Here is a 25,486-nt window from a genome sequence, read left to right on the forward strand (position 1 = left end):
GAGAAAGAGGAAATGGGAGGAAGGAGGGGAAGGGGACAAGAAAATGAAGGAAACCCAAATCCTTCCGGATGCTTCCAACCCCCTCCGCCCAAGACACCCTTGTCGTCCTCAAGGCTTAAAAACCATTGCAACCGGTGCAGAATATCAAACAAAACGTGGTCACTTGAGCCTACTCATTCCCACAAACCGTGAGCAGCAAAGCAAAAGACAATGCCCATCTGAAAGGCTGAGAAGGTCAACTGCAGGTTGCTGACCGTGACCGCTCTGTCCCCGGACTCCTGTTCTGGCATTCCCATGGCCTCTGCGGTGCCACCAAGGTGAACGGGACAGGTGCCAGAGGAAGGAGCCAGTTCTCTCCCCAAATTTCTCTCTTCCGAAACCACCTTGGGTTGTTTCTCTTCCTCGGATGGTCCCCAAATCCCACTCCTTCCTTAAAATCCAAGCAGCGCTTGTTTGCCTCCCTCCATAATTGACTTTGGATGGATTCTACTTCCTGGACTATAACTCCCTCCATGCTCTCCAGAGGTCCATGAAAAGTTGATGTGTAACCAGGCATAGAACACCAGCGAGAAGAACCCACAAATCAGAGCAAACTTCTAGATTTTTTTTTTATTATGCATTTGACAGTTAGTATTTTCTGAGTGTTAGCACAACGGATGAATTTCTCTCCAAGATAGCATCCTGCCACAGAGCCAAACGGTGCCTATGCGTTTTAAAAATGTAACTCAAGCTCTAAGGAATATGCGTTTGGATCCAGAACACAATTTAAAGTCTGTCTATATATACACAGTGGCTTTACTTTGAACAGATCCACATAAAGGAATCGAAATGAAGAGTTTCACAATAAATAGTTGCTTCTCTAAACTGTACACAGTCCTGCTAGCAAAGCACTGCCCTCCTTTTCCGGGTGATAGGTACTCCTTTTCTATCCGTAAGAGCTCATGAAATAACGCACACAGAATTTAGCATTTGGTCGAGGCCAACGCTCTGTCGTTCACCACCTTAAATTTCCCCGCGTGGTGACCTGGGCATGCCTCCCATGTGGGTTCTCATCTCTCTGCCAGCTGGGGGCGGGTGTGTGTGTGTGGGAGGGGGGGGGCGTCTGCATCAATGACGTTGGCACCAAATACTTCGCCGGATACGCACGGTAATCTTGGGCCGGCCGTAAAAAGCACAGCGGAAACAGATCGCGACCTGCGGGGCGTTACAATCCCCAGTGGTTGCCAATTACATAGATAAATAGGAATTTACATAATTTACAAAGAGTTTGCATTCGTGGCTTATTTTGAAGCCGTTCCCCCAAGATCCACATTTGTTCATGAAAGCAAATATTCACCCAAATGGCCTAGAGGGGAGGCCGGCGGCTTTTACTGCGGCTCTCTGGGAAGTGCCTGGCCTGCCTGTCCGCAGAGGGCTCAGAAGGTCACCTGATCGAGGACAGGCTCGCAGCCGCACGTGTCGGGGTTCAAAGCCCACACATACTCGTGTTCTTCTTTTCTCGTCACAAACATCGAGGTTTCTTTTTTCTCTCGTCCTCTCTTTCTCAAAGATACATTCTTTTAGTGGGTACCGTGCACACCTGAAAATCGCTGTCTAAATCCTCCTAGAAGCTTCAAAGTCCTCAACTCCTGCAAAGCTACGCTCCGCATTCAAAATCGACGCCTGGCGCCCTCCCTAGCCCACAGCGCGTGCCTTCTGGATGTCAGGACGGGAGCGTCGCATGCTCCCGCCGCATCGGTTATAAGGGGACGCGTGTTTACATTTGCAAAGTCAGCCTGGAGCCCACTTATACTCCAAGAGAAGTCAAAAGCGAGCAAGCGGCTGGATGTGCCACGGCGCTCCAAAAACAATTTCCTGCATGAAACCCGAGCCGCGGGCGTCAGGCTCTGGGGCACATCTGGGATCATTTTACCCATTAGAGAAACCGGGTCGTTGGGGCTGGGGCATTCTTGGGTGAGGGGTGTACTGTTAAGTGCGGACCTTCTGAGTGGGTTTTCCCCCCACCAGGCAAAACTCATTCCTGGTCCTCCAAGAGGCTGGGAACGTGAACCGGGAAGAGGCGGAAACTGAGGCCTCCCAGAAATGGGGTGCTGCTGGCCTGTGTCCGCAGGGGTTCCTGACACAGCAGAGGGGGAGGCAGAGCGCGGGGGGCCCACCGCCGGGCAAGCACGTGATGCCAGAGGCCTAAGGCCTGCTCGCTTGGTCGGTCCCGGACTTCAGCCTATCTTGGAGAAAGGGGCAAAAGAGAAAAAGAGGTACGTTATGAAGGAGAGCGCTTACCGGCTGGAAAAGGGGACATCTCTCAGCTCCCTCTCTAGCCCTGTCCCCTGCTCTGAAGTGACCCTTCCCACCAGCGCTTCGTGGCAATTTCAGAGCCTGCCACCCACCCGGGAAGGTGTGAATGAATCACACCAGCAGAGGCGGCCGCTGGGAGGTGCCCCACAGCCTGGTTCCGTCTTTGATTATCACGAGCTCAGGACGGTGGCAGCTTCCAATCTGAGAATGCTTATCTGGGAATTATTAAGTCGAGTCTTGCAAGAAAGCAGGGACCATGGCTTATAAGAAAAGACTTTTCTTCCCACGTAAAGCTTCTTACGGGAGCTTTACGTGAATCGTGAAAACCTGGGAAGAGTCTCCTTTCCAGGCCCCAGTGGGGACACGTGTGCGTGCTTCCTCACCTTCTGGACGTTCAGCGGAACAGTTAAGAGCAGCGACAGCAAAAGCAACTTCACGCTTTTTCCGTGCGGGGCTCTCTGGCCTTCCTTGAACAGACCCAGCATATTCCTACCACAGGACCTTTGCACTTACTGTTCTCCCTCTCTGAACTCTCCTCCCCTTCATCATCCCCCTGGCTCACCCCTTGACTTCCTGCAGATCATTCTGCCAAGGAGACCGCCCTGTCCACCCAATCCCAAACTGCAACCCCCAGCCCTGGCACTTCCTGTCCCGACCCTGCTTTCCTGAGTTACCCACAGTCAACCACGGCCCGGAAGCAGATGTTCCTCCTTCCCACACAGCATCAGGAGGACAACAGTAACCTCGCGCTGTGTCACAGGCCTGTGTGTTCAGCTCACTCACATCTTCACGCAGCATTTTACCACCTCTCCTCGTCACAAGGGGGGTGAGTACAAACCCAACGTTTTGGGAGAGAAAGAGAGACCACACTCACGTGACTTTTATTACAGGAGATTGCCATACTTGTCCTACTTTATGACCAGGTATCATAGTTACTCTCTCCCTGTGGCTGATTTATCAATGCGACGTCCTGGTAGAGGTGTGTGTGTGTGCGTGTGTGTGTGTGTGTGTGTGTGTGTGTGTAGGGAAAAATGCAGTACCTATGGGCGTGTCCGTGGTCCGTCTGGAACGAAGCCCCCATGGGGGAGGGGGGACGAGTGTATTTGTCTGCGGTCATCTCCCCACATTCTGTAAGTTCCGCAAACGCAGCCCCTCCGCCTCGTCCCCTCCCGCGTCCCCGACTTCCAGAGCGCTGCCCGGCATGTCGCAGGTGCACCACACATCTTTGCTGAATGAATGCATGAGTGAATGAATAAATGATGTAAAGGATGGATGGTTTTAATCACAGCCCGTCCTCGCCGAGAGGAGCGTGGGTTTGGGGTGAGGGAGAGAGAACAAAGCAAAAAGAGGCAAAGCAGGGACCAGCTGGGGCCTGACTCACGCTCTCCCGGGGCCTCTCTCTGCCGCCTCGCCCGCCCCCCTCCTCTCCATTCGTATTACAGATGCTGACGGATCTCTCCGGACGACTAGAAGCGACTGCCACCGATTTGGAAAGCCTCCTGTATGCTGAGCAGGGTTTAATCTCCCCTTGATCAGTCCCTGTAGGAACCCAAGCCACCTCCAGGCTATTATTATGGACATAAATTACCGTCCCATTGCACATGTGTAGGCGAGCCACTAATAACAATTTCTGATTGATAGAATGACAAGTAAACCGAGTCTGGCTACAGGAAACCCTCAGAATCTCTCGTACAAAAAAGACAAGCAGGTTAAAAAAGAAAATCATAAGCCCGACTGGGGGACATAGACCGTGTGCTGCCAGGTTTCAGCCCCCATCCAGAATCAGCTGCTGAAAACAAGAAATGATTGGGGTGGGGGGTGGGGGGTGGTAAAGACCACACGTTGCTTCGGGAAAAGTGAAACATGGGCCCAGGTAGATGAGCCTGGGCAGGGAAGGCGGCGGGGCTGGGGGGGGGGGGGGAGGGGGGAGGAGGTGTCTCCGAGCAGCAGGGTCAGCAAGCTGTGTCCAGGCCCAGCGAAACCCAGAGCCGGATGTCACTGCTCTCGAGTTACAAGGGAGGCAAGGGGTCAACTCCCGTGACAAGAGCGTCTGGCCAGGGGCAGGGCAATGACAGTGACCACAGCTTCAGCCTGCTCTGTCCCCAGGGACAGTCTACCAGAGGCCCGGTTCTGTGGGTGCAGCGCCCCACGCGTGGTGGGGCTCCCACCGGCTGCCCTGACAGATCACTCGCCACCCTCACGTCCTCCTTGTCCCCAAGGGTGCGACGCCTCAGAAAGTATCTTCACCTCCTCGGACGCAGGCCTCCATCGGCACCGCCGGCTGGCTGTTCCTCTTCGTCAGGATTTTCTGGTGTCCTTGAGTTCCTGGGGGGAGAGAGAGCTGGTTTGGATGAATCGACCTGTACTTCTGTCTGGCTGGTTTTCGGTCGTCAGATCAGGACCTGCTCTTCCCCACCAACGAGCACGGTAACGCATTCCCCAAAGACCACGTCTCAGGCACGGTTTCTGAAGGTTGAGCCCCCAGTGGGTGGACTTCTACCAAAGTAGAGCGTCTACTCCCTCAATTATTCATCAGATGTTAAGGAGTCAAGAAGAAGAAGGCAGTTGGCCCTGGGGTTTCCGACAGCGAATCCTGGGTCCCCGACTACTAAGGCCACCACCTGCCTATTGAGCGGACGCCCGTGTCAACGGTCGTCCCACGTCAAACCCGCGGTCTGCCCGTTTAGCCGGGTCCATACCGATTCACAAACCTCTCTCCGGCAGCCAGAGTTAGGGCTACAGGGTCTCAAACTCAAGGAGTCCCCAGAGTGAGGTGATGTGCAAATACAGGGGAATGGACGCAGCACATCTCCCTCAGAAGTGAGTGGCTCCCTCAGTTCCAGCCTATACTGGCCAGGAGGGAACGCGGGGCCTTCCTGCGACCCGATCGTCCCATCTGCGGCTCTTCGAGAAGCTAAAAATACGCGTGTGGCAAGGGTGGGTAATTCTTCAACGTTTAAATGTTGGCAACTCACTGAGATTTTGGCAAAGTTGCCGTGCGGTCCACAAGTGTGTCTGCAGACCAGACGTGGCCAGGGCCACGTTGAGGGCTCTGTTCTGAAAGGCAGCAAGGGGGCCGGACGCGGTACCCACCCGCCCCCACCCCCGGAGCCAAGGGCACCCACGTGCGGTGTGCGGCCCACTGGACCACACCAGCCAGGGCGCACCCAAGCCCTCCTGCCCCAGGCCCCGCGCCCTGCGCGGCAGTCAGACTCTCCCAGCCTGTTTTCCCCCGGAGCTGCAGCACCACGGGGGTGAGTGTGACGGGGACGTCGTACCTGCTGACGGCCAGGGTGCGGGTACAGAAGTGCAGGCAGGCGCTGTCCTGACTCCGCACGCAAGCGCAGCGCAGCGTCCGCTTGGACGGCTGTGGGCTCTGCGGGAACGGCCCCGGGGACCTCTTGCTCCGGAAGCTTCCTCTGTAGTTGGACAGTCCATAGGGCACGGTCCGTCTGCAAAGGACAGAGCAGTGTCAGGGCCGCGTGTGGACGAGTGCCACGGGCCTCCCCACTCCGGGGGCATCCGTGGGGGCGGAGCTGGCCAGGGCTAGGAGACCGTGGATCCAGCAAGAGAGGTGGGGTCCAGCGACACCTTGAGAACTGGTGTCCCCGTGGTCCCCCATGCTCTGGGTCTCAGGAAACCTGTGCAGGGAGCCTTTCAGCCGTCTTCCCCAAGCCCCCAGCAAGGGGGCTGGGGCCGAGGGGGTAGGGCGGTGGGCGGCGCTGGGGGAGGAGGTGTCAGCACTCGAGGTGCGCCCCCAGTCCCGGGTCCTTCGAGGGCGGTTCTGGGTTGTCTTCCTGGGCCCGGACCCCGGAAACTGACATTCTGGCTGACACGCACGCTGGTCTGCCTCGGTCCTTGGGCGAGCGCCCAGGGCCGGTCATCCATACCAGTAAGAGGCCTGCCCAGCTCCCAGCCCGAGGCCGGCCGTGCCCTGCCCGCCCAACAGCCAATTTCTCGTGTGCGCACATCGCCTCGCCGTCTGCATCAACGGGAATACACAAATGTAATTATGGCCATTGTGGACACATCCTGGCCTCCAAACACGGGTTTCCTCGAATACACAAACATCAGAGGCAAGGATGGAACTGTCCTTGGGGAAAGGCTTCTTTAAAAAATCTCATTTAGAAGTCTGAAAACGTTTACCTGTCTCACTTACGGCTGGAGCTGGACGAGGCTGTCGGTGTCATTTGGAACAATTAACATTTGTCTTTTCCTTATGCTCATCTACATCCAAACCATCACTCTCCAGAGAAGGGGGAAGACAGCCAGGCGGCAGTGTGGTGGGAAAAATTAAAAGCATATGCTTAACTCATTAGCACCATTGAACGGGACTGGGGGACAAATTGCTAACAACCAGAGAAACCTTATGTGGCCAAAAGTTACTTTTCCAACAGGGCCTGGTTTTCCAAGATGAGCCACCTTGGTTTCTGTGAGCCCCACGGAGCATCACCAATCACCCGCCTCAAAGGGGATTCTGACATCCTCTCTGGATTCTCAAAATAAAATCAAATTGGATTTACTTTAATTTGAAACACACATCAACATCATGGAGTCTTTTCGGGGTGGTGGGGGCGGAGCGGGGGTGGGAGCGCCCCCTCGCGACCTGATGCTTGGAACCCACTTCCAACGTCCCGCCCCGCTGGGTCGGAGGCCAGAGCAAAGGAGCGCCCCCTCCCCATTCATCTTCTTGTGTCTGTGCTCCGCGTTGTGGCGGGTTCCTTCCCAATGGGTAGAAGGTGGCTGCCTCCTGCCCTCGGTACCGGCTCGCAAAATGGAGAAAGCAAGCAGAACCCAGTCCCGTTCTGAGCTGAACCTTTGCTAAAATCCCATTTCTTCTCAGGAGTGGGATGGCAGCACAACGGAGGCTGTCGTGAGGCGGGATCTGGCTAAAGGTATGTTCTTCCGGTAATAGGGCCGCCTTAAGTCTCAAAGTGTTGACATTAAACCCGGTCCCCATTTCTTGGTGAAAATTACACACGAGGAGTAACAACGCTCCCGTGTTTCCATCAACAGCAAGACTTCCGATTTTGAAAATTGCCGTCAGCCGATGGTGCATTTGCGTGTGCACAGCCACTCGACTTCGGCGAAAACACTCCAAAGTGTTTCAAGTAAGGAAACAAGGCAACATGGTATTTGTTAATAGAGCAAAGCTAAGCGCTTTCCCAGCAGTCAAGTGCAAGGAGCTCGTATGCAAATGAGTCCTTGCAATTTTCAAAGAATGTTCACAGAGAGACACTGCCCCCTCCGCTTCCTCCCCCCCCATCCTAGGCCTAGAAACCCCTGCTCCAAGCCCTGGGGGTCCAAGAATGCTCCCCCCCCCTCCTGGCTGGCTGGCTGAGCTCCAGGACGGGTTGGGGAGGGTAGAGGCTGCAGAAACGAAGGGTTTAGAAGGTGGTCCAGACCCCAGAAAAGCCGGCCTCTAACCAGGCTCCAGTTCCAATGGAGGCATGGGCCGACAATCTGAAGGTTTTAAATTAACCTGATAAGCTCTTAAGTAAGATAGTTCTACCTTCCTACCTGAACAAACATGGCTTCAAAACACCCTGGACGTCTGGGCTTGAATTTAGGAATCCTGGAGCTGTGTTGGAGCGTGGTCACCCAAGGAGGTTCACACCTTCTCTTCCATCCCACTCAGCCGCACACCAAGGGGGCCTCATCCACCCCCTGGCCACACTATGGACCTTGGGGGATGTGCCTGGAGCCCTGTGCCATCCCTGGGTGCCAGACTCCGGAAGATACCCGCACGGGCCCTGGAAGCGGGCTTGGGGACATTTGGGTAAAGGATTCCAGGATCCTGAACACCTGGAACACGGTCTAGAAGAGGTACACGCTTAGTCCCACAGACTCCTTGGATGGGGTAGGAGACATGGCCAGAGGAGGGCCAGAGGCAGCCCTGTAGCCCAGAGGGCCCAGCGCAGGGGACCCGAGGGCCCAGATCTAAAGGTGGCTCACCAGCTCCTCAAGAGGAGAAGTCTGGTCTCTTCTGCCGTACCTGCCACGGACCCAGCACGAGGCCGAGCAAATGGGAGGAGTTGTGAGAATCCAGTCTGATAAGACAGGATCCTCTCAACCTAAAAGGTTCGATAACCACAAACTCATTACAAAGAATCTCTGAGATTTGCCAAGCATTATACAAATACGTGTATAATGTACACATGTGTTATACATATATATTACATATAGATATCATACATATATATACAAATTCATGAGAATCTCCAACATTTGTCAAGCATTACATATATACGCGTACAAAACATACGTACGTATATATATGTCCCTAGCATCATTCTAAGCGTGATGGGGATACAGGAAGGTCTTCAGGAGTTCACACACTCCGGGGCTACGAAACCAGGTCAAGGAGACGTTATAAGCCAATATATACGGGTACGTGCCAGGTACACAAAGCACAGAGAAAGCTGAGCTGGTGATTGCATTTTATGTCGTCAAGCACTTACATGATGATCACTCCACCCTCTTGACAGTTTCCTGACCTACAAAAGGGCTGCTGGACAGACTGAGTGACACGCTGCACTACATAATGAAACAGTCAGCAAAAAGCTAGCAGTAAACTAACAATAGCTCTCATTGTTACTCATCTGGTCTGGGAATTCAAGTGAGTTGTTAGCAGGCAGGAAACTCCCACCCACCCCGCCTGCATTTGAGATGTGTGAGCAAGCAATAAAGACGGGCAAGTAAGGGGCCAGAGCGCCATAAGGCGCAGCAGTGCCGTCCTCTGCTGTGCTTCCTTCCGGCCGCTCTGTGCTTCTACACGGCCCGTCCAACAAGCACTTGGGTTTCACTCGTCTCGGTGCCCGTTCGCACTTTTTAACGTTTCTGGAACAGCGAATTGGAAGCACCTAATAATGGTGGACCGATGAAAATGAAGTCCGCTCGGCTCAGAACCCCTGCCCAGCACCCTCTCTGGCCAGTTGGTTTAGCCCACTGCTCAACAGCAGGGTTGGGAGAAGGCGGTCCTTTGCAAAAAGTAGGCAGCTCTTTCCTCTGTTCGGGTTTCGGTTAAAACACAAGAGCTCCACACAAAGGAGACGCAGACGAGAAGATCAATCCAAATGCTCTTAGACAAGACAGAACACCCTTCCGGCGTACCTTCACACGCGGCATCTCACATGGTGTCTGTCTGTGCAATAAGCTGTCCCGCCACCTACGTACGTTCCTTATTGATGGGGGACGGCGGTGCCAGTGTTATTTATCACGGTGTTCCTTATTTACCACTTTTTCCTAAATGTCATCTACGAATGTTGTTAAATATTAAACTTCCAAATCCAAATCCAAAAGCAAAAAGAGATTCACTGACCAAATTCTAATCTCCCAGGAAAGTTTATCACAGGGGGGGACAGCGCACAGGAAGCGCTTGATTTTTCTCTGCAAGAAGTTTTTAAAATAAGGAAAATTGCCTTTTTTTTTTTTTAAGATTCTGTTTTTTTTTTTTCAACTTTTTTTATTTATTTTTGGGACAGAGAGAGACAGAGCATGAACGGGGGAGGCACAGAGAGAGAGGGAGACACAGAATCGGAAACAGGCTCCAGGCTCTGAGCCATCAGCCCAGAGCCCGACGCGGGGCTTGAACCCACGGACCGCGAGATCATGACCTGGCTGAAGTCGGACGCTTAACCGACTGCGCCACCCAGGCGCCCCAAGATTCTGTTTTTAAGTTCAGTGTTGCCTTCTCATATAAATGGATTTGTTATCTCCATCTTTCTGATTAGGAAACTGGCTTCTATACCTGAACTTTAAATTTTGTTTAATGTTTTATTATTTATTTTTTGAGAGAGAGAGAGAGAGACAGAGCACGAGCAGGGGACGGGCAGAGAGAGAGAGAGAGACACGGAATCCGAAGCGGGCTCCAGGCTCCGAGCTGTCGGCACAGAGCCCGACGCGGGACTCGAACCCACGAACCGCGAGATCATGACCTGAGCCGCAGTCAGACACTCAACTGACTGAGCCACCCAGGCGCCCCTATACCTGAACTTTAAAGGAGGGATAGAGACATTCGCAGGGGCCAGCCAGAAGCAGCAGAAAGAGATTCACTGACCAAATTCTCATCTCCCAGGAAAGTTTATCAAATTGTCATTGAAAACCCAGTTTTTTCCCCCCACCCCACTGAGCAGCATTCAGCAAATATCAGACTGGACTGGACTCTGGGTAAACATCCATGAACAAGACAGACAAGACAAGGTGGCCCTGTTCACACACAGCTTTAATCCACCACAGGGGTTGGCAATTTGGCAATTTATGGGTTTCATCCAATCAACAGAGGGTTTTTCTTTTCATTTGACAATTTTTATGAAATTGAACATCCCGATTTCCAGCTTCTCTCAGATAACTAGAGGCTGTGTCAACACCAACCCCAATCCCCGACATGGCTCAACCGTCATCACAAGCCTAGTGACAAAGTCAGAGATGGGGCATGAACGCTCTATTTTGCCCCAATCCCTGCAAACACCTTTCCTTCTGCTCATTTGTGTTACGGGTCCGGCCCTCGTGGGCATCTGAGTCTGGTGGCCTGTCCCATAGCACCGGGTCAGACAGGTCACAGGACACACATGTCACAGAGTGACAAAATCAGCCCTCGATACCATTTTTATAAATAGAGCCGTCTGCAATTTAAAAAGCCCACATTCCAGTCTCTGACACAAACAGATTGTTTTCACTTCCATCGGAATGTCAATTTGAGGCTCTACTTCCTCTGCTCCCATTCTTCCTTCTGAAAGGGGGAGCAAAGGCAGATTCACCCTTGGGCCCAGGGAACATACTGTACAGAAGGTGTGACCCTGCCGGCCGACCCCGCAGCCCACCCGGTCATCAGATACCTCCCGCCACTCCCCGGAGAAACCACTTCTCAACCCCAGTGTGCCTTCTAACAACCGCCCCATCTCAGGTCTCCCGAACTTCCTTCCACAGAAGGCAAGTCCCGAGCTTAGGAATGTCTTCTTGGGCAAGGAAGAAAGTGTGACCTACCTTCGCTCACTGCCTTGGTCCCCCTAACCGGGGAGAACTGTGAAGAAAGAACTCTGGACCAGTTAAGACAGGAGAGAGTAGCCACGGGCTATGGCCATTCTCTTCCACGAGCACCCAGTGCACCTGCTGAGCCCAAAGGTGAGAAGGCAGGGGGGATGCAAGCCCAGAGTCAGGAGGACCCCTCTTAAAGGACTTGAAAGCCTGGAATCCTCTAGAGCCTGAGGCCAAGCTTGGTTGCGTTTGTCTCCTGGAATCTAAGCGCCTACCTTTCCTCTGGGGGATTATCCCTCCCTCCCGTGTGAGGTCTCGGCGAGACTGTCCATCAATGTGCCTCACCTGCCCCTGAGGACTCAGCAGGTGACCCGAGTTGGACAAATGGGATCCTGTCTCTCCCAAGACGCCCGAGTGGGGCAACACGAGATCAGAAAGCTACCGTTTCCCAGGGGGCCCCACGCTGCCTTGTCCATCCCATTGAGCCCCTGGGCCCACAGTCCCGGTCCCCCTCCTGCTTCTGACGCTTCTTCTTCTCAGTCTGTGTCCTTCCAATAAATGTCCTTTATGCCACATTAGTCTAGACTAGGTTTCTGTGGCTGGTGACCAGTGACGGCCAGCTGATCCGGAACTCACTTTCTTGCGACTGAAGTGACCGTGACCTCTTGGATTCAACAGGAAGACCCAGAGTGTCTCCAGCTGCCGGAAATTTTCTCCGTCGCAACAAAGCACAAAAGAGTGGGTTCAGAGTCAGGACAAAACCCAGCAAACTAAGCTGGCTGGAGTCCTTTCCCTCCAGGTGTGCCCACTATGAAATGTTTGCTTTGAATCATGCCGCGCTTTGGGCAGGTTAAAGCAGGCGGACCACTCACTCTCCTCCGTTTCAAGATGCCCGGAGCCGAGCCCCAGACTCTCAGCTGACCACCTCGGAAGCCTTCGCCTCCAGCGAATCGATCCCCCGTCCACCCGTCAAATGCTTGTGCAAGTCTGCTGCGGGCCAGGCCTCGTGCCAGACAACCCCCAGGGGGCCCTTCCGGCCTCCAGGAAAGAAAACAGACCAGGAAATACAGCTCCTCAGCGACCCTGTTATACAAGCAGAAGATACACACGTGTCTTCTGGTTCGAAAGGGGACGACACAAATCTTACGCTCACAAACAACGTGCAATGAACAGGCAATCTGTAGCTCTGCTTCCCCTGCAGAAAATCCTTGCATCTTAGCGTCGAAAGACCCCAAGGCGGACCGCTCGCCCGGCCACCAGCCCGTGTGGAGATCCTCCTCCCGCAGCCTCGAAAACAGCCAGTGATCCTCCAGTGTTTAGAAATATCAAAAGTCAGGGGCGCCTGGGTGGCGCAGTCGGTTAAGCGTCCGACTTCAGCCAGGTCACGATCTCGCGGTCCGGGAGTTCGAGCCCCGCGTCAGGCTCTGGGCTGATGGCTCGGAGCCTGGAGCCTGTTTCCGATTCTGTGTCTCCCTCTCTCTCTGCCCCTCCCCCGTTCATGCTCTGTCTCTCTCTCTCCCAAAAATAAATAAACGTTGAAAAAAAAATTTTTTAAAGAAATATCAAAAGTCAGCAATGTGCTGTGTGTTGGTGGTTAACTATTTTTTAGGACACTCATCCACCCAAAAAAAAAAAAAAAAAAGTTGAGCTTATCCAGGACTTGGCTGTTTGTTTGGGAGTATTACGAGAATAAGAGACATTTTCAGAGTCTGCGAAGGGCTGACCCCCATCACTAAGACCCAAGAATGATGGTCGATTCTACATCTCTACTGGCTTCCTTCTTGTCCCTCCTGATCGGAATTAACTGGGCCTCTCCAACCGGAACCACTGATCATTTCTGTCTTGCTCACTTCCGCACACAGATGTAGCATCTGGCTCAGCATGCTGCTCAGTAACACCTCAATTATCTCAGTAATAGGTACGTGTTGAATGAACAGAGGAAGGAAGGCGTGACTTCTAAATGAGCCGTTCTTTCTGGGCTACGCCCCATCTCCCAAACGTACTGCCTTCTCGGCTGACTTATCGGACTTCTATTGTTGCCCTCAACTGGCCCATCCTGGAGGGTTTTTTCCTGGAGAGAAGGGGTGTCCGGATTCCTCGAAGTGAAAGACCTCTGTCTTGACAAGAGCTCCCGCTGGCCACACCAGTGGCACGACGGAAAAGCCAGTTGCATCAATGGCTGAGGCACCAGAGGGGACTCCAGAGGGTCGCTAGGCTGACCCAGGTCTCTGGTCCAAACGGAAGACTAGCTTACTGAGAGCCCCCGGGGAGTACCTTTCCTCTGAGCCTGAGAAAGGAAAGGGCTGGCTGGACCTCTGGAAATGTCTGTCCATCTCCATACTCCACCTAGAGATCCCCAAACACCTGCATCACCCCGTCTCCAAACAGCATTGGCCGGAGCAGTCCCGACCTTTCACCCCAGCAATAAAACCACAGCTAAATGGCGGGGCGGCGGGGTCCCTGTCCCCCAACAGACTCCAGGGTCTCACCACCACGCGTTGGCCTAGATTGTTTACATGTCTTGTGTCCTCTTCCCACCTAAACAAGCTGAAAAATAACACCGAAGCCACAGACTTTATCACAGCACCTGCTCCCTGGGACACAGGCGCATTCTTCCCAAACACAGCACACACCCATGGAAGGGGATCTGGAGGCACGAGGGGTCCAAGGAGAGGGGAGCAGAAAAACGCTCCGTGCTTATGGTGTGCTGTGAGGTTTTCGAGAGTTACGGCTCAAAACGGAAGTCGGGGAGACAAAGCCTTCCGCTATGTGGGGCGCGAAGCCATCTACGGAACCCTGCAGATGCGTGTTTTCCCCTCCGTCTCGTACGGCCCGAAAGCGTGCACGTGGGGTTTCCTTCCCCAGCCCCCCGTGACCCTAACGGATTCCGGGGCAAATGTGGGCAATTCCACGTCTGTCTGGCACGGCCTCATTACAAGTTTATGCAAAGCCACACAGATGTGGCTCAAAATAGTTCCCAGCAGTGGAAACAGTGGAGGTAACCTAAGGAGCAGATCCTTTTTCAGGGATGGAGGGGTATTCGCAGAGGGATAAAAAAAGAAAATACAGACGCCATCACACATCCCCTTAAAGAATCCACAGTAAGAGAAGACGCTTTTGCTAATTTTCAGGAAACTTCACCGTAAGGATGGAAAATCCGACTGAACAAAGACCTACTCTCCAGCGCAGCTATAATAAAGACTCGTTTTCCTCCTGATCTAGTTGTTTGCGTCCTTGGGTCATGTCCTTTTGGTAGCCCTGATCCATCGGCCACTTATCACAAACTAAGAATAACTGAGTCCCTGTAGAGACACGGGCTTTACCGCCAACCGAGAACTCAATGTTGGGGTCAGGGCAAGGCGAGTGGGGCAGGCCGGGTAAGCGACGTCAGTCCTGCCTTTATTACAAATGCTGATGCTCTGTTGATCATGAATTTCTTGCTTTAATTTTTTTTTTTTTTAAATACCGCATTAACATTCATTCACCTTTACGACGGACGCTTGGGCACACCTTCAGGGATGTCACCGGCCTCACTCCATCCTCGACCCCGCCCAACACCCGTGGAAACAGTCCAGGAGAGATACACACACCTCTGCTGTCTCGCTGACTTGCTTCTGACCTTTGGCAGAACTTTTACGCTCCCCGAGGCGTGGGTGGAGCTGTCCCCCCCCCCCCCCGGACACACACCCCGCCATGGGCCATTTGCCCCATTGCCACTTTGGCCTTAATGTTTCCTTCTGTAAATTGCTGGGCTGGGACACAGGGCTCCCCGGCTGCCCCGTTCTGGGGTTACTGTGTGTCGAGGCCTCCCGCCCGGTCGGGCCTGAGCAGCCCATAGAAGAAGGGAAGGTCTGCACCTCCCACCCTTGGACAAGCTCTCCAAAAGCTCTGGCCTCCCCAAGGCTCCAAGCTGGGGCAGCTGAGAGAGGCAGACAGATACCCCGTCCCGCTGTCGGTCCGCTCGAGGGACACTTGCTGGGTGGGCAGGAGTTTACATCCCAAACTCTGTCCGGACACGCGGCCCTCCCTTGGCAGTAAGACGGCTCTCCCTTCCTGTCCCCAGTAGGGGCAAGAGTGCGCGTGTCCCATTTCACGGCACCACGTTTCCATCTGACAGGTGACACAGAAATGAGAGATCATCTCCTGCCGAAGGCGGAGTGCCTCTCGCGCAGGGCCGCCTGGGGGTGTGCGCGGCGGTGCGGCGGGTCCCCAGGGGGCCCGGGCCTGGGCGCTGGAGCAGAAAAGCCGAGCGAGGCCCCAGCACAGCCACAGGGGCTCCTGAAGGAAAGCGCCTTTTGCTTCCCGGCTTCCTTTGTTTTAAATTCTTGCAGGAATAAACCAGACAGGAGATGTCAGAGCCTTTCACCTGCCTTCAGATTTAAGGCCAAGTTCCCAGCTGTGAGGTCCCTTTCATCTAGCAGAGACCCAAATTCGCCCCCCCGGGGTCACACGGGGTCACGCCTTTCCTTCCACGCTTTCTTGCTGAAAAGCAAACTGCCCCGCGCCTGGAGCCCCTGTCATCGCGGGGATCTGCTGCGCTTTGACCGAGCCCGTCTCTGCCCCTGCACCCCACCCCCCGGCCTACTCACACCCACCCCGGGGCACAGAAAGGGGCTCTGGGGCCCAGCGGCCCCTACAGTGAGGTCACCTTCCGTGCACCGACCTCTCCAACAAACAGGCTTAGCCCCAAGGCCCTCAACTCCTAAAGACGTATCTTGCCGTGAAGTGTCCCCAGGGACACGGTACCTGAACTCAAAACTTGGATCTGAACATTTACCAGGTTTCGAAGGAGACAGACACGGTTCCCACGGGGAGAAAGGCTCACAAAGTCAAGCAAAACCGTCAGCGGTTCAAACTCACGTCCAGTCTGGCCGACAGCATCTTCTCTCCCGTGTCCTCCTCGCAGGCGCAAGGCGAATTATTTTCTGTAAACCAGCGCGCAGAGTGTCTCCTGGATCGCTTCCTGGCAGAGCCCCTTCGGCTCCTGGGCAGGGTCGTCCCCGCAGACCAGAGGCCCGGCGTTTACTCGGGCGAGCACAGGAGAACGCGGACAGACCCCTTACGGAGACCTCGCCATGAGGCACTTAACAAACAGGTTCCAAACTGGCCGTTCACATTATCCTGAAATGACAGACCCCGGTGGCTGTCCCCACCTCCCCACTAACGGAGGGGAGCCCCAGGCCAATGCCTACACAGAATGCCAAGCCCCAAACATTCCAATGATTTACCAAGGGGACAGGGAAGCAAGAGAAAGCAAGGAGGGGCCGAAAGGGCGGAACCAAGTCTCACGGAGCCTGGAATAACCTTTGGCCGGAGTGTCCTTATCAAACCGCTTATCGGCAGCTGGAGGCAGCCAGGCACACCTTTACCCCCAGGTCTGTCAACCCTGTGCTAACGCAATGCCAGTTAGACCTTCTAGGAGCGCCACTGAGGGCTGGAGATGGTGCGGCTCGCTCAGTGCTAACCCCTCCCCACCTCCCACTCCTAGGCCAGGCAAGACCTGCGGCGGCGGTCCAAGGAGGTGACCTCAGCCTTACTTGAGCAAGAACTTTCTGCTCACTGGCGCCCCCCAACCGCAGCATGGGGCATGGCAGGAGGCACTGGCCCCGGCCTAGAGGTGGTACCGTTATCTTTATGGTCGTGTCTTGGCGATATATTCACTATAGTCCGTGTCCCCTCTCCCTTCTGGCGTCACTGTCACACGTCTTTACACACGGGAGTCGGTCTTTGTCAACGTTGGCCGCCACCGTCGTCATCGTCTGTGTCGCTGTGATTATCACGACGGCCAGAAACACTCCGACCCTCCGCCTCACCAGCTGCATCCCTACGACAATACGCCCAGTCCCGACTCAGGGGGCGGGCGATCGCACCGCGGGTGGGCAGCGGGCCTCGCATCGGCAGGAGGCTGGGGTCCCAAGTGCGTCCATTTCCCTGGGACGGTCTAACGCGTGGAATGCGCCTTCTTGCAAACGTGAACGTGACCTTCTTGAACGACAAAGGAGGCAACGACGAAGGCAGCGTTGCCTTTTTGTGCTTAAATACGTTAAAATGCAAGTTCAAGTGTTTTTTTAATTACCGTCCTCATCATCGTTTTTGTTCTACTTCTTTGGGAGAGGAAAAGAACCCAACACAAACGTCATTCCCGCTGGGCCGAGTCAGCGTGGCAGGCTTTGACGCAGCGAGGGTGGCGGGCGGGTCATCTTGTGAGGCCACCACCCCAGGGTCCCACTGGCGCTGGCACCTTACCCAGGGGGCGCTCAGAGAGGGTCACCGCACCCAAGTCAGCCCGCTAGCCAGCCAGGACACAGGGCAGAGTGCCTGCGTCTGGTGCCTTCCCACGAGCAGGGGCCGTAGATCCCAGATTTTCCGCCACAGTCGAGACTGCACGCATCCGCACGGCCCGCTTCATAAATGCGTTCCCCCTGGTCGGTTCACGTGGCCCAGAGCTGCGTCTGGAAAACACGCTCCCCATCACAGCACACAACGCCTCTCCCTCACTATGTCCTTGGAGCGATGAACAGACGGCAGGTGCCGTCAGTTCTCGGGAACAGAGTGGGAGGAACAGAGGGGTTAATTTTATGTGTCAACTTAGCCAGGCCACCGTACCGATACTCGGTCAGGTGCCAGTCTAGATGTTGCCGAGAAGGTATTTGTTTTAGATGTAAGGTTAAGATCCGCAGACTTTGAGTAAAGCAGATTACCCTCCGTAATGTGGGTGGGCCTCAGCTAATCAGTCGAAGGCCTTAGTGGAAAAAAACAAAACCAAACCAAACTGGGGTGCCTGACGAGGAAAGAATTCTGCCTCCAGAATGCCTCCTGTGGGCTTATGTGCACATACTTGCACGGACATCTCTACACACACACACACACACACACACACACACACACACACATGTGTCCTATCAGTTCTTTCTCTCTGGCGACCCCAGCACAATCCCCCACTGGGCTCGAGGACACTTCTGTTTCTCAAGCACTCGCAGAGGACGGCCCCGTGTGTACACGTGTGTAAGCGCACACGCTACTTGCTCACCACCTCTTCCCCCGTTATCTTATTCTTGGCAAGCTTTCCACGATCCTAAGATGGGACGTGTGTTTCTCTGATTTGGAGGTTTTTTTCCCGTTTTTGTGGGCGATGGTGGGATTGTCGGGGGAGGGGCGAAAGCTCCCCGACACGGCCAAGGGGAGTCACGAAGACCACCCTGTGCCGTGGCTCCGCGCCTCCACAAGCCCAGGAAGTGCACCTGCCCAGGACACTTTGGGTTCCTCTTTGGGGCCGGCCACACACTTCCTAGAGGCTGAATGGAAGTCACGGGCCACATCCCCCCCGAGAAAAATCCACATTCCCGCACGCGTCTGCTGGGAGGCACGGGCCTCTGGAGAGCGTGCACGCACGCTGGAACAAGAAGCCTTGTTTGTGGGAGGAAGCACGGCAGACCCGAACCTCAGTGACGGCGAAGACAGGAAGAAGCGCCAGGCGGCCGGACCTAAGCAAAGCCAACCGGCGGTCCCGAATGTCTAGCACCCGGCAGAGAGCGCTCGCAGAGCTCAGTCTGCAAGAAGGAAGCCCGTTAAAGTCTGTGGCAGAGCCAGACACCCTCAGCAATTCCACCCGCGAGATGCTTCGCGAACCTGGTCTCTCGAGCCCTCACCGGACGTCGACTTTCCACCGAAGATGCAGAAGGGGCCTCGGCGGTACCTCGCACGGTCCACCTGCAGCTTTCAGGTCCTCGGACACGGCGCGAGCGACCACACTCACGGAACGCCTGCCCATGTCCTCCCGAGGCAGAGAAGGACCGTGGGGTCTGTTTTCACGCAACACGAGGGGCCGCGACGTCACCCAAAGTCAAGACTCTCGACGTAGGCATGAAGATCAAGGCCCCTGCGGTTCCCGGCGCAGCGGCGAGGCCAGAATGCACATCACACGCGGGAGAAGTTTCCACAGACCGGAGGGTCTGCCACGGGAGGCGGGGGCAGGAACGGAGGGGGACCCGGAAAAGACCTCGCTGCTCACCACCGTCGCCCCTTTGGCTCAGCTCGGCGGCTGTGTCCTTCCTCCATCCTCCGAAGGCCCACGTCCCCTGTCCCTAGCCCATTTTCTCACGTTCCCGTCCTGTCCGAGATGTCTACGGACCTGTCTACCAATCTATAGAGTTCTGGAAGGAAGGAAGGGAAGGAAGGGAAGGAGAGAGGCGGGCGAGGCGATTGGTGGGGAAAGAAGGAAGGACGCAGAGCGTCTGGAGAAAGCTTCCCTATGAAAGCGATTTTGCTGGTCTTACTTCAGCCCATCTGTCTGCTGTCACTGTTTTTGTACACAGAGCTCTCAAACACCATGGTTCATCCTTCTTTCCTAGTGTTTAAAACGAATCGGGGTCAGGAAAGAGGGGAAGAGGTCAAACCGCGAGGGAGGACGCCAGCAAGGCGGCCGCCCTAAAACATTAAAAGAGTCAAAGGCCCACAGCTTCATACGCGACAACTCGGAATTACGAGACACGGCTGCCAACAGACCAGAGGGCGTTTGCTGAGCCCCTTGGGCGCATTTCAAGCAATCAGGCCTCCAGCCGCGGCCAGGAGCCCGGTGACAAGCAGGGAACGGGGGAGGTCTCCGAACCCTCTCCTGCCCCCCTCCCTCTCTCCTCTGCCCCAGGCCCGCTGCCCCTAATTCAGTCGGCTCTCCTTTCTCCTTCTATATGCACAGCTTGGGCCCCTGGCTAAGGCAAGACGCAGTCCTGTGTTGACTGAAACCGAGCGTGGGTCCTTCTGAGCCTGGGACCCCCGTGCGAGTGTCGAGGTGGTTCAGCGAAGCTGGCCCGTCTGCCGCTCTGGCATAATGGGGTCACTTTCCAGACCTACCCCGGATGTGCTTAGAGATCCTGTCACCTGGTCTGAAAGCTATTCGACCCCTCAGGGGTACCCTCCTCGGTGCCCTCCTTCTGCAGGGACTCGTGAAGCGTGGCGGGTGAGCCCATCAAAGCTGTCACCTAGCGTGCTCAGAGGCTGGGGATGAAGGAAGCCGTGGGGGACGTGAATCGGGGTGGCCCCAAACACAGCAGCAAAGTCGCCTTTCCCAGCGAAAGGTCCCCATTCACCACCAGCTCCTCGACAGGAATCCCCAGTAGGGCACCAGCAGGAGTCCCAAGAGATCCCAAGAACACCTGGGGAACCGAACACGGAGTCCCAGATTTCAGAGCTCGGGGGAGACAAAGCCCAGGAGGCAGGTGACCAGAGCAAGGTCAAGCCCTCTTTACTGAGTGTAAGGCGATGTTTCTGCAGAAGGAGATTCCCAAATCGAGTAAGTGATTGGGGGACACTCAAATCCTCCCACGGCAGAGCGCACTCTCTACCCATGGCCTTGGAAGGTGGACTCCAGACCCCAGGACTCCAGGTGGTACTGCCCTGGTCCTACAGTAAGAGCCCCTAGGGGCCGGAGGGGAGACGGGGAGGCCGTCTGTGGCAGTAGGTGGCGGTGGGCGACACTGGGTGATGGAGGCCAGCTTGTGGAAGGACAAGTCGGCACTGCACCCCCAGGAAGAAAGGAGCCTGGTGCCCGTGGAATTTCACCCTGCCTGGGAAGTTTCCACGGGGCCCTGCCAGGCCCACCCCTGCGCTCTCTGGAGAGCACGCTGCTTTCGAGGAATTTGAAACCCCTTGGAGCCTGGCAGGGTCGGGGGGCAGGGGGGCCCATTTAGCCCCTGGGGCAGGAGATAACTTTCCTCAATCGAAGAAAGACTTCTCAGGTGTCTAATCCCTCTGGCCAGCTCACCTCTCTCGGAGGGAGGGCTCCCCCTTCCATCAGATCAGAAACTCTGAGATTGGGTTTCTTCCCGGCCAGGCCCTCAAAGGGGATAGGAGACACGTCCCTGACCTGCAGACCCGGCCTGAACCGGCGGGGTGGGGGGCAGGGTGGGGGGGCAGCGAGAGCTGGGGGCCGTGCCCGGGCAGGCTCCCGGCTGACCTGGCAGGAATGGGCTAAGGCGCTCGGGGGGGGGGGGGGGGGGGGGGGGGGGGGGGGGGGGGGGGGGGGGGCGACGATGTGGGCGGGGCCTGGGAGGCCCCAGCCCTGTCATCACTTCCCACCACCCAGGACCGGGCGGACTCACTCAGGAGTGTTGATCCAGATGATGTCCAGGTGGCAATAGTAGACGCACTCCTTGTCCTTGTAGGTGAAACACGTGCAGCGCCTCGCTCGGCGGTGCACAGGACCCCCCTGGGGCGCCTGTTCCCCAAACCGCCCTGGCTCCTGCTCCTGCCCAGGGCTTCTGGGACTTGGACTCTGCACTGCTGTAGTGGCCACGGGGTCCTCGATGTCCCCCTCGGATCTGGCTGCAGGCGGGGCCCCAGGCACGCCGCTCCTGCCAGCGTCCCCAGGCTGGGGGCGAGGCACCAATCCTGCAGGAGGTAGACGGAGGGGCTCCTGAGCGTGCAGAACCCCCCACCCCCACCCCCGACTCACACCCCCACCGTTCCCAAGAGCCTGGGGGAGAGGGACAACCAAACTTGCTGCACTTTCTGTAAAGCCTCCAAGCTCTGCCACATGTTCTGAAAAGTTTGCAAACGCTACGTGCACAGTTTCGGAAAAGTTTACGAGTTGCGTGCATGACTCGGGGAAAAGCTTGCAAGCTATTTTCACTTTCCGCAAAGTCCGCAAGGTACTTGCGCCCGTTGAAAACTCTGCAATCGTCTTTGCACAGTTTCTGAACAGTTGGCAAACTTTTTTGAAAAGTTCCCAACTTCGTGAAAACTTCAACCCGGTCCGCGGGGCCGCCCGCATCTCTGGTTTTCCGGTGGGCCGCAACCTCCAGAGGCGCCCCCCCCCGGGGGGGGGGGGTCGGTGCCCTGCTCGGCCCCCACCCCCAACCTCCGGCCCCAGCTCGCCCCCGGGCGCCTCCGGGGGTGGGGGGGGCGAACCCAGGCAAGGGACCGCTCCCCACCACGCACCCTCCCGCGCGCCCCCCCGGCCCGGGGGTCCTTTTGTGTGCGCTCGCGCCCGGAGTGGCCCGCGCCCCGCCCGCTTACCTGCGGCGGAGGTCACCGTGAGCCCGAACAGGAGCCACAGCCCCGGCTCCATGAACCCCGATCGGGCGCGGGGCACCGGGCCGGGGGCACGGACGCCTGTGGCCGAGAAAGGGCGCTGGGCCCGGCGCGGCGGCCTCGCCCTCCGGCCGCGGGGTCCGAGGCCGGCGCTCGCTCGCTCGCTCGCTCGCTGCGCCCCGCGCCCCGGCCGGGAGTTGGCTGCGCCGCTCACACGCGTCAGAGCGCGCTGCCCATCGCCGCGCCGGGCCGGCTGTGGGCTCGGGCTTTTCTGGCGCCCGCACCACCCCCTCGCCTCCCCGCCCCCCGGAGGGGCTGGGGCTGCCGCGCGGGGCCTTTGAACCCGGGGCGCGCCGGGGGTCGCCTCCCAGCGCCGGGGCGGGGGGCGGGGAGGGGGGAGCGGGCGGCGCGGCGGCCCGAGGCGCACCCAGCCGGCCGGGGGCGGGGGCGGCGCGCCGGGGGCGGGGGGGGGGGGGGCGCGGCGGGGCCGGGAGGCCGCGCGGCGCACGCTCGCGCACACGCGCGCGTGTGCACACGCACCCGCGCGCGCTCCCCCTCGCCCCCCGCCGCCTCGCTGTCCCGGGACCTGCAGCTCCCACCGCAGAGCGCTGCCGGCGATTAACGGCCGCGCGCCGGAAGGCTGTTATCTTTTATCTCAGGGTCTCCTGGAGAGCAGCATTTCTCCGTGGTCGCCCAGTGACACCTCACCCTGGCACAGACCGTCCTGCCAAGGCCCCGGGTGCACTTTACACTCGTGACTCACGGGCACCGGCAGGCAGCGTCTCCCTGCCTCTCCCGGGAGCTCGGAGCCGGCGGGTGTGGGCGGTGGCAGGGGAGCAAAGTCAACCCAGAGGCAGGTTAGCGGGTCTGGGCGGCCCGGCCTCGCCGGCAGCTCGTCCTGGACCTCCTGCCCAGCGGAGGGCTCCCGGCTTCCCCTCCGTTTCCTCCGAGGGCGTCCAAGTGCAAAGTACTGAGGGCCCTTCCCGCTCACCTGGGCAGCACAGAAGACAGGGCTGCTTTATGTTGCTGTCGCGTACCACCTGCCTGAGACCCGTGCCTGGGCACCCGGGAAGCTCTGACCAAAGAGTCGGGGAGTGAATGAATGAACGGAGCGGGTGAATGAATGAATGAACGCTTCCCAGGGATTTGGGCCCGACTGCTGACCTCTGAGAACACCTGGACGCCCTTGGACCCCCTCCCTTACCAGCGTCCCCCCCCCCCCGAGGGAGGGACGACACGCAGAGGCAGGGCTCCACCTGGCACTGGGCACCTGTGCTGGACTGGGGTGCCAGGGACTCCCTGCACGGCCCGGGGACTCCCCGGGGACTCCGTGAATGGCCAGCTCACGGGCCAGGCCACACGGAGGGCACGGGTGGTCGACATAACACACGTCCCAGGTCCTCTGATGTTCCCCCCCCCGGGACTACTCCCCTAACCAGCTGCAAAAGTCACAAGGGTGTCACGACCTCCACCCGGCTCTCTCCCTCGGGGACACCAGTCCTCTGAACACGGCCACCGTGCTGGGAGGAAGCCCGAACGAGCCCGCACGCAGAGATCACACAGAGCAGCCAACGTGGAGAGAATCTGAGGCCTCACAGCCACGGCCAGTGCCAGCCACGGACACGTGAACGCACGAGCCGAGAGGTGCCCGGAGGCCCAGCCTCCCGGACTGGCCCCAGCGGACCGGCTGAGTGCTGACCCGCAGAACCCACGGAACCCACGAGCGCCACAGATGGTCGGTTGTGTGCACCACTCAAAGCTGCAGAATCTGCCGAAGCCCCCAGAACTGAGCTGACGCGGGAGCTTCTGGAGCCCACCCCCACCCCTTCCACGCTGCCCCGTCCTTGAGTCCCAGTCGAGGAGTGGGGCGTGGAAGACATCCTGGAGGGCCATTTGTCACCGAACAGGACAGACGCTTCGTGGGGGGCTCTGCTTCAGTGTTTGGGCCCCGTGCTTTGAAAATGAGGGAAACCCAAGGCTAGGGTTATCTTCTGTTCCCGCCGGGCTAGAACGTAGATCGTTTCAGCATCATCCTTTCCATGGAATTAAAATATCCTTCGTGTACACGGCAAAATGGCTTGGACTGAGGGATGGCTGGAGAAAGGGAAACGAATCCACGAAGCAGCTAAAAAGAGAAAAGGGGTAGAAGGTGGTTTCCAGGTGTGCCTGGACCCAGGAGGGGGTCAGAGCTGCTCAGACCGCTGGCTGGCTCCACTGCCCTCGGCCGCATGGCCCAAAACCAACCACCGGGGTGGACGTACCAGGCACCCGCACTGTAGGAGACCAGCGTGGCTCCGGCCCTGCCCTTGGAGGCTTCTCATCTACTTGATGGCACAGGAAGTGCAGGGACAGAGAACCAAGGATAGAGGGTGCTGAGGCCAGAAGATGCCACGTCAGCTGGATGGTCCGTAGAGGGAGAATTTTAACTGATCCTTAACCAGGTCAGCAACCTGAGCCCCACGATTTGAGCGGGGGCCCACCGTGACAGTCAACCACACGTCTGCTCTCCCCAGGGAGAAAGTTCTCCCCTTTTCTGGCCTTCCTCAGCCCTTCTGACTAGTCCCAGGAGAGCACCTCGATCCGGAATGTCTATAACCACTCTCACACAGTCTTCCTTTTGGAGCTGAGAGGCAGAGGCCACAGGCTTAGAGCCTCGGGCAGGCCATAGAATCCACATAGGATCTCTTTCTCACTCTTTTGTTACACCGCGGTAAAATATGTATAACATACGATTTCCCCTCGTAACCATTTTAAGGGCACAGTTCAGTGGTACTAAATGCATTCACATTCTTGTGCAGCTATGGGCTGGGCCCCTCTCCATAGCTCTTGCATCACGTAAAACTGAAACTCTGTACCTATTAAACACTAACTCCCCGTGTTCTCTCCCCCACCGCAGACAAGCCTTTTGTGTCTGGCTTCTTTCACTTAGCACGATGTCCCCAACGTTCATTCCTGCTGTAGCAGGTGTCAGAATGCCCCTCCCTCTGAAGGCTGGATAGTATTCCCTTGGAGGTATAGGCCACCCTTGGCTGAGCACCTGTTGATGGACACTGGGTTGCTTCCATGTTTTTTTTTAGCTGTTGGGAATAACGCTGCCATGGATGCGGCTGTGCGAACGTCTCTTCCGGACCTTGCTTTCGACCCTTCTGGGTGTATGCCCCTAGGCAGAGTCGCTGGATGGGATGGT

The 25,486-nt window shown here is 56.9% G+C and overlaps 1 protein-coding gene across 4 annotated transcripts; it reads right to left on the reverse strand.

Annotated features, from left to right (window-relative positions):
- Nucleotides 1–583: 583 nt before the first annotated feature.
- On the reverse strand, nucleotides 584–22,632 carry EDN3 (endothelin 3). Of its 4 annotated transcripts, none has more exons than XM_023251053.2 (5): nucleotides 22,285–22,628; nucleotides 21,369–21,657; nucleotides 5,574–5,747; nucleotides 4,543–4,620; nucleotides 584–2,221 (listed from the first exon to the last, which is right to left on the reverse strand). In XM_023251053.2, the coding sequence occupies exons 1-5, from the start codon at nucleotides 22,334–22,336 to the stop codon at nucleotides 2,185–2,187; spliced, it is 630 nt and encodes a 209-aa protein (XP_023106821.2). In that variant the 5' UTR covers nucleotides 22,337–22,628; the 3' UTR covers nucleotides 584–2,184. The 4 variants fall into 4 exon arrangements, 2 of the variants coding, with proteins under 2 accessions (XP_023106821.2, XP_023106823.2); XM_023251055.2 differs by having other exon boundaries at nucleotides 584–2,225; XR_006595003.1 differs by having other exon boundaries at nucleotides 4,543–4,636; nucleotides 22,285–22,632.
- Nucleotides 22,633–25,486: the final 2,854 nt, after the last annotated feature.

Source organism: Felis catus, chromosome A3 (assembly GCF_018350175.1).
Source record: "Felis catus isolate Fca126 chromosome A3, F.catus_Fca126_mat1.0, whole genome shotgun sequence".
Classification (NCBI taxonomy): Eukaryota; Metazoa; Chordata; class Mammalia; order Carnivora; family Felidae; genus Felis; species Felis catus.

Coding starts and splice junctions, on each gene's coding strand:
- EDN3 (XM_023251053.2), bottom strand. CDS start 22,336: ATGGAGCCGGGGCTGTGGCTCCTGTTCGGGCTCACGGTGACCTCCGCC. Junction 21,658..22,284: donor CACGGTGACCTCCGCCGCAG/GTAAGCGGGCGG, acceptor TACCTCCTGCAG/GATTGGTGCCTCGCCCCCAG. Junction 4,621..5,573: donor CGCACCCTGGCCGTCAGCAG/GTACGACGTCCC, acceptor CTCTCCCCCCAG/GAACTCAAGGACACCAGAAA.